Source organism: Myxine glutinosa, chromosome 1, assembly GCF_964187855.1.
Source record: "Myxine glutinosa chromosome 1, kmMyxGlut1.1, whole genome shotgun sequence".
Taxonomy (NCBI): Eukaryota; Metazoa; Chordata; class Myxini; order Myxiniformes; family Myxinidae; genus Myxine; species Myxine glutinosa.
Window position 1 is genome coordinate 83409004 of NC_136261.1, and position 13517 is coordinate 83422520.

The 13517-nt window shown below is 43.1% G+C and overlaps 1 protein-coding gene across 1 annotated transcript in view; it reads left to right on the forward strand.

Annotated features, from left to right (window-relative positions):
- The first annotated feature begins 10435 nt into the window (after positions 1–10435).
- The window catches only part of LOC137425618 (ELAV-like protein 2), a 246522-nt gene continuing 243440 nt past the window's right edge, over positions 10436–13517 (forward strand). The window contains exon 1 of the mRNA XM_068114226.1: positions 10436–10613. Coding sequence (XP_067970327.1) covers positions 10605–10613 — 9 coding nt within the window. The 5' untranslated portion in view covers positions 10436–10604. The remainder of the gene's footprint in view (positions 10614–13517) is intronic.

Genomic DNA, 13517 nt, shown 5'->3' on the forward strand with positions numbered 1-13517 from the left:
TTTTTTTTGTGATTGATGTTAGCTCTTACACGAGCCTCGATCTTGTATCCAAAAAAAAAAAGCAGCACTACCTGGACATGTTTTTTCTGAAGGGATAGTATAGAGGTAACGCACTTATCCTTGAGATGTCTATAGTCTGGATTTGACTGTCGTCCAAACTTTAAACTATTGGATTGGTGCTTCGCGGGAGAGAGGTTGCATCACAAAGTGCACCATCCCTCGGATAGACCTTAAAGTAGGTGACCCATCTATTAGCATTAGACGGTGGACGTTAAAGATGTCACGGTATCTTTTGCGAACAGTAGGCAAGTTATCGCCGGCGTCTTGGCTAAGATTCCAAATTCTTGCTCATATCACATCCAGCCAAACATCAACCTGGCCAACTGGTTCGTGAAAGACTTGAGCCAAAACTTTCCCCTCGACCGACCCCACGAGAAGGTGGGATCAATTGGGACTTTTTAAAGAAGTAGTGGGAGAAACTATAATGACAATCCCATAGAAATTATGAATCGGTTCACATTAAACAAAGTCCGGGTCATATTTGAACCATCCTTGTACCTACCTGGCAGAGCCACGTATGGCAGGTCTTGATTGCCTATTTATCAGAACGACTTGGATCCTTGTCCCACAGGGCGCGGCCAGATCTCTGTGATCTATAGCTTGTCGTGTGTAAGTAGCCAAGCCATAGATTTACTTCGAAACGTTCAGCTGTTCTAATAACATGACGATACAAGATCAGATATCTATCTTTCCTCTAGGTTACTAAATAAGGCTTAGGATTTGCTGAATAATGCAAAATAATTTATCACAATTGTCGATTTTCTTAAAACATTTAGTGCTGCTCCCAAGTTTGGCGCTGGTGTGTGTGTGTGTGTGTGTGTGTGTGTGTGTGTGTGTGTGTGTGTGTGTGTGTGTGTGTGTGTGTGTGTGTGTGTGTGTGTGTGTGTAAGGTTAGTAGATCAGCCAAGTTGTACACACACTCGCCTCTAAGCTGTATAGCCCGAGCTAGAATCCCAGCCCAGCTATAAACTGTCATCCTGGTGTTTCACGAGACAGGGTGATTCATCAATGCGTTCCATCGAATGAACGGAATTGGTTGTCCCTCCGTCGGATGGACGTTAAACTGGGCATATCATCTGCCCGCATTATTGGTGGGTTTAAAGCTCCCACAAAGTGCACCAATAAGTCCTCCGTGAAGAGTAGGTGAACTATCGCCGGCACCCTGGACAAATGACAAATTCCTGCCCTAACCTACACAACATAGAGCATAACCCAATGATGCTACCCCGCTTTGTGCTGCATCTAAAATAAATGCATATGTATTTAACATCTATACTCTGTTGCCATTTTGTATGAGCAAAGTTATTTTTTTATAGAATGCCACTACCCTGTAGCATAGTTGCCAGACCATATATAAATACAGCAAGCAGTACTGTATTTATATATAGTTATTGTAGTATGACGGGCGTTCAAAATGTTCCAAGACCAGGTGCCAACATTAGTCCAAGACGTTCCAAAAATTGTTAACAAGACAAACGTATAAAGAATTAGAATGGCATTCGGTAGAGCGTATACCTCCGCCAGGCTCAACAGTTTACCTTTTGTATCCACTGATATGTCGGATCCTTGATACAGACCTTAACCAAAATCTAAACACTTCTTATTGTTGTCGAACCAACTCATTCACCAAGTTTCGTCCGAATCCGTCCATAACTTTTTGAGATCTCGTGCTATATATCGGTTTTAAGCCTATCACTTAATGGTGAACAATCACTTAAAAAATTATGTGATCCGGATCCGGGTTCAATTCTTCACCAAAATGGAATCAATTCCCGCTTGTCACACACCCGACATATCCACCAAATTTCTTCCGAATCCGTCCACAACGTTTTGAGATATCGTGCGATGTTTCAGTTTTAGCCCTATCACTCAATGGTGAAGAATCACTTAAAAAATTATCGGATCCAGATCCCTCTCCGGATTTTCATCAAAATCTAATAATTTAGTCCGTGTCTCATAGCCAACCTCTCCACCAAATTTCGGCAATATCTGTCCACAACTTTTTGGGATATCTTGTTTGCAAGCAGACAGACAAACAAATAAACAAGAAGACGTCATGCGGAGCACGATACTTGCAAAATACGCCCACCCCCCTCCCCAAGAAAAAAAATTCCATTGATACAGCAAATTGTCCATTTCATCAAGATTAAAATTGACAATCTTGATCAAAGCTCGTGTCAATACGAAGAAAAGTGACGATTTTTCAGATGAAAAATGATGATTTGGGAAGGTTGACCTTGAGTTGACCTTTGACCTTTTGACCTCCAAAATAGTTGGTTTCCCTATTTAGTGACAATGTGCAAATGCTGTTCAATTTTCAAGTCAATCGGATAAAAATTGACGGTTTTTCAGATAAAAAGTGATGATTTTGGAAGTTTGACCTTGAGTTGACCTTTGACCTTTTTACCTAAAAAATAATATCTTTCCCAATTTAGTGACTCGATATGCAAATGTTGTTCAATTTTCAAGTCAATCCGTTGAGAATTGACGGCTTTTTAGATGGAATTGATGATTTTTAAAATTTGACCTTGAGTTGACCTTTGACCTTTTGACCTCAAAAATAGTATGTTTCCCAATTTATTGACTCGATATGCAAATAATGTTCAATTATCAAGGCAATCCGTTGAGAATTGACGGCTTTTTAGATGAAAATTGATGATTTTTAAAATTTGACCTTAGGTTGACCTTTGATCTTTTGACCTCAAAAATAGTATGTTTCCCAATTTAGTGACTTGATATACAAATGCTTTTCAATTTTCAAGTCAATCTGATTTAAAATGGCGATTTTAGAAATTTGACCTCCAGATGACCTTTGACCTTTGACCTCAAAATTAATATGATTCTCAATTGGGACGACTTATACAACGTGGTGAACTTTTGTGATGATCGGTTTAGAATTGTGACCTGTAGGCCGGTGACAAACAGACAAACAGACAGACAGACAAACAAACAGACAGAATCACAAACGGAACCGACCAATATGTACTTGAAAAATCTTCGATTTTGCAAGTAACAAGAAAGACATCGGACAGAGCACGATACTTGCAAAATCCATCCCTCCCCCCTTCCCACCAAAAAAAAGTTGCCATGGATACATCAAATTTTCCAATTCATTAAGATTAAAATTGACGATCTTAAACACAGCTCAGATCAATTGGATTAAAATTGATGATTTTTCAGGGAAAAATTGATGACTTTTGAAGTTTGATCTTGAATTGACCTTTGACCTTTTGACCTCAAAAATAGTTGATTTCCCAATTGATGGAGACTTGATGTCACGGCAGTCACGGGAGAGTTGACGAGGCACTCTGCAATTGCTGTTTAATTTTCAAGTCAATCGGATGACATTGGACGATTTTTCAGATTTAAAAAAAAAATGTATACAAAGTTGAGGCGCGTGTAAGCAACACATAAAACACATACATAACACAGAAAACACATAATATATAATTAAGGGAGCGGGAGACAAGAGAGGGGAGGAGAGGGAAGTACAACAACAGTAGAGAACAGGGACAGTGGTATATCTGTGGAAGGGTGAGGGCTGGGGTGAGGTATGCGGTATAAAACAAATGGACACTACAAGGACTTTCAGGAAAGAAAAACGGAATTTGAAGAAGGTGGATTTGTGGTGTATTAACTGGGGTAGAAAAGATCAAGGTTTTGGATGGGGGAAGATAAGAGATGGTAGTGAACAGATGTTTTAAAGACCTGGAGGGAGGAGTGGAATTGAAGAGAGTGAGGGAGTTTGTTCCAGAGGTGGGAGAAAAGAGGAATGAAAGAGTGAAGATGAGCAGAGAGTCTTGATTTTGGTAGTTTCACCAGAAGAGGGTTGCTGGCAGATCTTGTGATTCCTGCAGAATATTTGGGGATAGAGCACAGACAGAGCTGAGGGAGTTAGGCCGGAGAGGAGACGGTATAAGACAGAAAGACCACCAACCTGCCTGTGGTGAGAGAGAGAAAGGCTCTCAGAATCAGCGGTTTATATTATTATGTTCATTTTCCTCAGAGTCTCGGGAGATACTAATGATTCTAAAACCCTTGGTTTCAACAGCGTGAAGCCGAGCGAGGTGTGAGGCAGGAGCACCAGCCCAGAGGGGAGAGCAATGCTCCATCATGAAAGCTTTATATGTTGTGAGCTCAGTAATGCCAAGAAAGGACTTTAGACGACGGATGATGCCCAGTCTGTGACTGGCTTTGGAGGCCAGCTTGGAAATGGGGTTCTCCCAGGAAAGATCATGACAGTTAGTGAGATCCAAAATCTTGAGTGACATAACTTCTTCGAGAGGATTGTTGAGAAAGTAGATTGGAGGGTTTCCCGACGGGACATAGTGAGGTTTTCCGAGAGACATAGTGATAGTGTGAGATTTGTCAGGATTGAAAGACATGCTCCACTTATTTGACCAGTTTTTTATTTTATCCATGTCTGCAGAGAGTGAAGAGACTGCTGCCTGCCGACCTGAGGGTTGAGATATGGAACGGCAGATAGTGGAGTCATCAGCAAAAACATAAAGATGATTTTCGAGAGAGTCGGAGAGATCATTGATGAAGATTAGAAAAAGCACAGAGCCCAGAACACTGCCCTGAAGAACTCCAGCCTGGACAGGAAGGGGAGATGAGATAATTCCATTTAGAGCCACACATTGACTATGGCGGGAGAGGAAGTCCACGAGCAATGCGTGGAGGTTTCCTTGGATACCATAGGAGGAGAGTTTGGTGAGCAGGGCGTGGTGGTGCCAGACTGCATTGAAGGCACGAGATATGTCAAATGAGACAGCTCTGATTTCCTGTTTGGTGTTGAGGACTTCAATCCATTGTTGAGACAGCAGAAGCAGCATATCCAGAGTAGAGTGACCTGGTCTGAATCCAAAATTAATGATCAGAGATCAAGCCATTGGAGAAGAGGAGGATTTAATATCAGAAGCAATGATGGATTCCATGACTTTGCTGATTATTGGGAGCAGGCTGATTGGTCTGTAGTTGCAGGGATCTGTTTTTGCACATTTTTTGTGTAAAGCGGTAATGTTTGCTGTTTTCCAAGCATATGGCAGATGATCTTGAGCAAAAGAGAGGGTGAAGAGAACAGAGAGAGGGTTTGATAGAGGAGTAGAGCAGGATTTTAGGAACTGTGGGCTGATGCATTCTGGTCCAGTTGCAGAATCAGAATCAGAGTCAGAGTCGTGGTTTGACAGAAGCTTCTCCACCTTGTGGGTAGACAATGGACACAGAGTCCAGGAGCATCTGGGTTCGACTGGGTAAGGTGGGTACAGAGAGTCATGGGTTTGAGACACAAGATTTGGAGGCAAACACAAGAGTTGAGGCATTCGGCTTTTTCATGGGCAGTGTAAGCTGTGTAGCTGTTTGAGGTAAGGGAGGGGATGGAGGGGGAACACACACCAGAAACAGATTTGACCAGACACCACCAGGATTTGGAGGAGGGAGACAGTTTTGAGAGTTCAGTCTTGAGTGTAGAGAGATAGTGCTTCCTAGCTCTCCTGAGGGTAGACACACACTTGTTCCGAGCTTTGTGGAAGAAACTGAGATTGCCTTCAGTTGGATTTTCCTTCTATGAGGCAAAGGCAAATTGTTTCTAGGCAACTGCCTCACCACAAGATTCAGTGTACCATGGAGGGGAGGAAGCGTTTGACAACTGAAGACGAAATGGGATAAATCTGTGCATGAGAGAGAGATAAATTTTCTTTGGAAAAATTCCCAGGATGAGTTGATGCCAGAGACAGTAGAGATGGAAGACCAGTCCAGAAGTTTGAGGGCTGCTGGAAGACCATGCCAGTCAGCCTGAGTGAAATGCCAGACTCGTCGGTGCTGAGGATTCTCTCTGAGAACGGCCAGAGAGATGTCCACTTTAACAAGAGATGAAAATTGATGATTTCAGAAGTTTGACCTTCACTTTACCTTTGCCCTTTTGACCTCAATGATTTCCAATTCAGTGACCCAATTTGCAAATCCTGTTCAACTTTCAAGTCAATTGAATGAAAAATGACGATTTTAGACATTTGACCTGAAGATGACCTTTGACCTCAAAATCAATAGGCTTCTCAGTTTTGACTACCTCCTCAACTTGGTAAAGTTTCAACACGATCGGTTTCGATTTGTGAGATGTAGGCGATTGACAAACAGACAGAATAACAAAGTGGACCGACCAATATACTTGAAAAATCTTTGATTTTGCAAGTAACAAACAGACAGACAGACAGACAGACATGCGTGAAAACATAACCTCCGCCCACCTTAGGTGGCAGAGGTAATGAATTGTACATGCTCAGTTACTAATTATAAATACCTATGTATTGAAATTCCAAAAGGTGACAGCGTGTCTGACTATTGTGAAGATGTCATTCATGGAACTTTTTGAACGATGCTTGTGTACATTCTGCTGCAAGAACGGCATCTATTATTGCAGCACCAGCTTAGTTACTCGAAAGCCTTCCTCGATATTTCAGTGAATCCATAATATAGAGTATGACAATGTAATACCTATTCAGCGCATGTGTGATATTTTCCCTAAATTCTTTGCTCTTTATCTATGGTCCACCCCATCCGTATGTGTGTACATGTCATTGGTGCATGCACGTGCTGATTGATATAGGAGGTCTGCACAAGGAATCCACAAACCCTTTGTATAAATCACATAACAGCCCTTTGGCAATGTGCGAACCCTAATCATCTCATATCTAATCAATAACCAGATGGCGCATGGCATGCTCTGTATATCCCTCCAATTATCAATCCATGCCTTCGGCCTAACTCCGTCCATCATCCCTCATGCCGGTCCCCCCGAGGGAATACCAAAATGGCTCAAAAAGGAGAATGCAAGATATGTCATTATATATTTTCGATGAAGTTATTAATTGAGACAGGCAGGATAGCTTCGAGGGATGCACACTCTTCTTTGAGCTACTTATATAGCCTTAGCTTGAACTTTTACCCGGCTGTAAGCTGTCACCCTGGTGTTCCGCAATCGATGTGTGCGGCGTCCATCTAAAGGATGTGAAGCTGGATGATGGTCTGCCATCACTGGGGGCGTTGGCAGAGGCTGGAGATCCCACAGGGTGCTTTGTGAAGAGTGTACTATGAGTTATCGCTGGCACCACGCTGAACAATTTACAGTTTCATGCGACTTTTAAGCTTGGAGGTGTGTTGGCTTAATGGTCAAGGTGGTTAGCTTAAGATCCTAGGTTCTTGAGACGAGCCCCTCCCGGTCCATTGAATTAACACCAGGCAGGTAGACTCAGCCTGTCATCCTTCCGATATCGGCAGAATGAGTAGCAGCTAGCTGGTAAGGGGGCACTGCATCAGCGGCACAGCCTGCTACCCCAAAAAATGATGCAGCCAATCAGCCACAGGCCTGAAGTTGAATGCCAGGCCTGGAAAGTCGGCTCGCCGAAAATCTTTGTCGAGAACTAGAAAGTGGGTGGAGTTATTTACTGCTTATTGCGATGAGTTATTAAATAACTGACCAAATGTAGCACTGGAGTATCAGGAGGAATGCAACGCAGGAGCCTGGATAGGATTTGAATTTTCAACTGCTGCTCCTCTACCTGCAAATCCATCCAGGTACACTCAGGTGAACCCTACAAAAACGATTTGCAAGATTCACCCATCCATAGACAAAAAAAGGAGAAGGAAAGAAAGGAGAGATGAAGGACACATAAACAAATATATCGTGCATAACACACACACACCTAACCTAAACAAACCTAACCACACCGAGCCACATTCCCATCTCACTCCTAAAAGCTTGCGGTCCTTATACGTGTCGGGTCCCGCTTTGTCATAATCTAAAGGGTATGAGTGGGATCGATTGAGGCACATTCAGGTGTGTCCAAAAGTGCGTCCTCGATGTTCGAACTCAGTCCTGGTGAGGAAAACAGAATAAAATGTGAATACAGCGGGTGTACAGTGAAACACGCCCCGATAAACAGTCTCACGCTGGTTCATGATGCTTTTATATACAGGAGTTTAAGCTCGTCATGGAAAAGCGACAGGGGTTCAAATGACTTAAAGGTTTTGTGTATACTCCTTCTTTATGATTCTTCCATCAATTTACCCTTTCATACTGTAAAGTTTTTCGTTTTTATTTTACCATGTGCATCGTCCCATTGTGCAACCCAACAGACAATTGGCATTGATGGAACAATTAAGGGAATAATAGTAAGCTAGTACTGTGAGCAGTGATGATGGGCTTCGAGGCAAAATGACCGCCATACCACATGACTGATGACATCATCATTTCAATAAATGTTCCTCGAGGGTATTCGATCATATCTGTACATTTTGGTTTGGATCGGTTAAACGTTTCTGGAGGCATAGATTTTCAATTTTTTCCCTTAAATCCAAGATGGCCGCCATACCATGTGAATGATGACGCTAAAGTTTGCAAAAAAAACTTCCTCGTGTAGTCAATCATACGTATGAAGTTTCGGATTGATCCATTGAGTGGTTCTGGAGATATGGATTTTCAAATATTTTTTCCTTAAATCCAAGATGGCCACCAAACGTAACTGATAATGTTATAGTTCAGAAACATTTTTTCCTTATGTTGATCATACAAATGAAATTTCGCAATGATCCGTTCAGCAGTTCTGGAGAATAAGACGTTTTAAGGTTTTCCTTAAATCCAAGATTGTCACCATATTACGTGACTGATGACGTCATAATTTCCAAATATTTTTCCTACATCAGTAGTTGATCATATGTATGACATTTTGCATTTATCTGCTAAGAGGTACTCCGGAAAGGATTATTTAATGTTTTGGCTTAAATTCAACATGGCGGCCAAACCACATGACTGATGACGTCATAGTTTGCATATATGTTCCACCATCGGAATGTAAAGGCGTTTCAAGTTTCGTATCGATCGGGTAAGCGGTTTCGGAGAAGTATATTTTGAAAGTTTTATTTTTTAATCCAATATGGCCGCCAAACCACGTGATCAATGACGTTTTTTTTTCACAAACCTTTACTTTCACCCCATGGCTAGGCGATCTCATTTGTAAGATATGTACATATATATATATATATATCCACACAGGTATACAAAGCACACCTTTACCTTTGTATGAATGCATATACCTTGTCAGTGTTAATGTGAATTTATTTCCCTTTTCCCCCTGCGTTCCTGCATAAAATCTGGCGCATGTATTTTTCAGCAATGCCATCAATTCCATACGGCTATTGGCAGTACCGATGCATATCATATGTTATACACGACGGCAGTGTTATTCTTTCACTGCAACAATTATTTCCACCTTCTCGTGGAGTCGGCCGGAGAACATTTTACCCAGGTCTCACCAACCGATTGGTCCAGCCTGACTTTCACCAAGTAGGTTCGAGCAAAAATTTGTAATTTGTTCAGTATGCCAGCGATATATCGCCTACTCTTTGTGAAGGACACCGTGAGATCTGATCTTTAATGCCCACCAACTAATGCCAGTTGATGGGACGCCCAGATTAATGTCTATCCGAGGGACAGTGCACACATTTGATACCTCACCCTGCCAGTAAGACACCAGGTTGGCAGTATATAGGCCTACCTGGGCTGAGATTCTAACCCGGTGTAGACGGCTCAGAGGCGGGTGCGCAATCTTCTCGGCCATCATGCAGTGCATACTCTATACAAGGAGTATTTCATTCATCCGCACCCTACGCACAGATTTGGCGGGAAACATCCGCACCCTACGCACAGATTTGGCGGGAAAAGAAGAGAAAAGGAAAAGCCACGTGCTCGTGTGTAACGCAGCGCCCTACCTATCTATGTATGAAACAATAACAAAACGACAAAGAAAACAAAACAAACGATGAGAGAGGCCTACGGTGATATGGGAGAGGGTGGGAAGGGGGGAAGGCATACAACAACAAAATGTTGCGTTGATAACCCATATTCGACGTCTCGTCTCCTAGCTTATTAGCGATATCTCGAAGTGCCATAATGTTTATGTGCCACAAGCCCACAACACATGTCGGTATAAAAAATAAAATTAAATAATGAACCGCGCTCGCCTTGGGCGCGGGAGATCCGTCACCGACCCAAATTGCCACTCCGGCGAGTGCGCCCGAAAGGGAGTGAGCCGCGGGAGAGCAGTGGGCGGGAGTCGACTCGATGGCCCTAATCACATGGTCCCCTCGCGAGGCTGTTGTGCAGAATGCCGGCCAATCGGCGGGAGGCAGCTCGTGCGCAGATGCCCATATAAAAGGAGGAAGGAGAGGCGTCGATCCCCTATAAATTCCACGACGATCCTTCCGGCTCATTTCAGTCCGACACACCCTCTTCCGTCGCTGGACCCCAGGGCCGCGGTTTTTTTTTTGTGCGTTTTTTTTTTGTAGCTTTATTTTTGTTCCGTTGAAAAAAAACAAAAGAGAAAAAAAAGGAGATTTTCAGTTCACTCAGCGACAAGGTGGAGAATATAGAACGAGGAAAAGGGATTTTATTTTGTTTCTTGCTTTGTTTCCTTTCCAACTGCAACAAAATTCCATTCCCGAAAACGGCGAGGCCGTCCGATTCATCTGCCGCAGTTGTAAACAGAAGAATGGTTACGGTAGGAAGCGCTTTGTTTTCAGTCTTACATCGCACGTCGACGCGTTTGGGGGTTTTCCTGGGTGTTTTTTGGGGGGATGTTAGTTTAAAACGGGAGCTGCCTGCATGAGTCAGTGGATGTTGGGGTTAATGGGGCCAGAAACACCTCCGCTTTTGCCGCCTCTTTGTTCCGTAGCACAGGGCTGGGGAGCCACGAAGGAGACGTTAGCCATTGCCCGCCCCCTCTCTTTCTCCCACTTCTCCTTCCCACCCCACCCCAACCCCTTACCCCCACCCCTCTCCTTCTCACTCTTCGAGGTCTCCCCGGCACTTCTTTGTCTGCTTCTCCGACACGCGCGACTTTATCTTTCAAGCTATATAGTATTCCTCGGCAAAAAGTGTTGCGATGCGACGAGGTGTCGGCGTTACCTGTGTACCCTCTCGTCCTCAAGTATATCCCGTTGTTGGTCGCCGATCTCTTGTGAGAAATTGCTGCGTTTGAGCCTCCATTTATTTGTTTGGATCAATGTGCTGATGAACAATCATTTTGTTTGGATTAATGTGGAAGAGGGAGACCGCCACTGATTTGGGAAGGAAAGAGGAGGTGGACCGACACTCTGCTTCTCTCTCTCTCTCTCTCTCTCTCTCTCTCCCTCCCTCTCCCTGTCTCCCTCTCTATGTCTCTCTCACTCTCTCTCTCTCTCTCTCTCTCTCTCTCTCTCTCTCTCTCTCTCTCTCTCTCTCTCTCTCCCTCTCTCTCTTCTCTCTCTCTCTGTCTCTCTCCCCCCCCTCCTCCTCTCTCTCTCTCTCTTCCCCATTCTCTCTCTCTCCCCCTCTCTCTCTCTCCTCTCTCTCTGCCTCTCTCACTCCCCCTCTCTCCTCGTCTCTCTCTCTCCTCCTCCTCCTCTCTCTCCCCCTCTCTCTCCACCTCTCTGTCTTTCTCTCTCTCTCCCTTCCTCTCTCCACCCCTCCCTCTCCTCCTCCCCCTCCCCCCTCTCTCTCCCCTCCTCTCTCTCCCCTCATCCCCCTCCTCTCTCTCTCTCTCTCTCTCTCTCCCTTTCTCTCTCCCTCTCTCTCTCTCACTCACACACACATATCGAACATCTGCCTGTAATGCTGGCATTTTGTCTCCTGGTCCACACGATGGCTTTTTATAATGTTTGTTATTGTTGGAGCCACTGAGTTCAGTCTATGCTCATCGAGTCGATCTCGCTTCATCGAACTCCATACAGTCGTGTAATCAGCCCTACCGCTCATGGGATTCATTATTAGATACGTTTTAGATTCCCTATGTTCATTTCGATGTTATGCAGATTCATTCGCAGAAACTATATATATATTGTGCTGCATTGTGTGTGTATGTGTATATATATATATATATATATATATATATATATATATATATATATATATATATATATATATATATATATATTATATATATATACATACACTGCTCCGATCATAATCTTTGGTTTCCCTATGCAAGTACATAATTTTATACTTAACCTTATCCTCGCAATTGTAGTGTTTGTATGACCATCTCAAGTCATCTTTCACTAGCATGAATAAAATTGCTAAGGACCGTACTTGTTACAATCAAGTACCAAAACCATTGAGTGCTCGACAAAGCTTTGTTTAATGTGGTAATTCATGCTTTTTAATGCGCAACTGGAACCGACATTCGTTATGTTGAATTAAAGATCCACCCCGGTGTTGGATTGCATTAAGAAGCCAACTTTTTATTATGGATCGATGAGCTTTCCAATATACCTGTGTGGGGGAAAATGTTATCAAAATGGCAATCGTATTATAAAATGTTTGCTCTCCGTCGTGTATTGACTTTGACATTATGCTTATGTGTATTTACTCTTGCGGCAAATCGTATCAGTTTGTCGAAACACAATTTTTTGTTTTGTTTATTCACATTTACAAACACCACTTTTATTCACATTTATAAACGTCGTCTACGCATTCATTTGACTTGTTCATTTTCTCATATACAGACATTTCAGTTAAGACTTCCCTTTTTGTTTTTCCTGATTACGAATTATCAAACAGATACCGGCAGACCCTCCTGGCATTGTTGACCGAAGCTGATTTATCATGCTCGCTGCCAAAACTATTATATGGAGCAACATTAATAGAAACAATAATTGTTTTGTGATCCGTGGAACTACATATGAGTTTATTATCGATGGTGTTCAACTCGTGTATTTGAGAAGGCTGTGTGTATACTTATTCCAGAATTCATTTTTATATGAAAAGTTACGTTTATTTGATTTTTTGAAACGTTTCTACAAAGGGACATGGCATGTACTGGAAGGGTGTCAGTGTAATGTCCATTGCGTGAATCAGCAAGTGAATGATATGCTTTGATGTGTTAGAAAACCACAAGGCTATTGCATAGTTTTCTTTCTATAGTTGTGAATCCAGATAATTTTAAAGATATGTATATATGTATTTTGTTTGGGGGGGGATAAGGGAATTCGCCAAGACAACCATTTGGCATCCGATACCTCTGCCCTTTCACTTCATTTTTAACAGGCGTAGACGCGCATACACACCCCCACCACACACACACCTGCCCACCGCCTATACACGATGCATCAAGGTGTCTGGGCGATAATTGTTGCGCTTCAGTGAATCGTGCTCATGGCGCCAAGCAGAAGGCAACAGGTCTCCCTTATTCCCAGTGGAACAACAGAAAAGAGCCTTTTGTTTATTGTCTGCCTTGGGAGATGAGGCAGGTGGTGTCTCAGATGAGGATGGGACAGGCGGCTGGGCAGTGAAAGATTGGCGGGGGGGGGGGGGGGGGGGGGAGGAGAGAGAGACAGATATATGGGAGATAATCAGGAAGCAAAGACGAAGAGCAAAAGGGAGCGAATAGTCGAAAAGTGGAAAGATGATAATTAACGAATGTGCA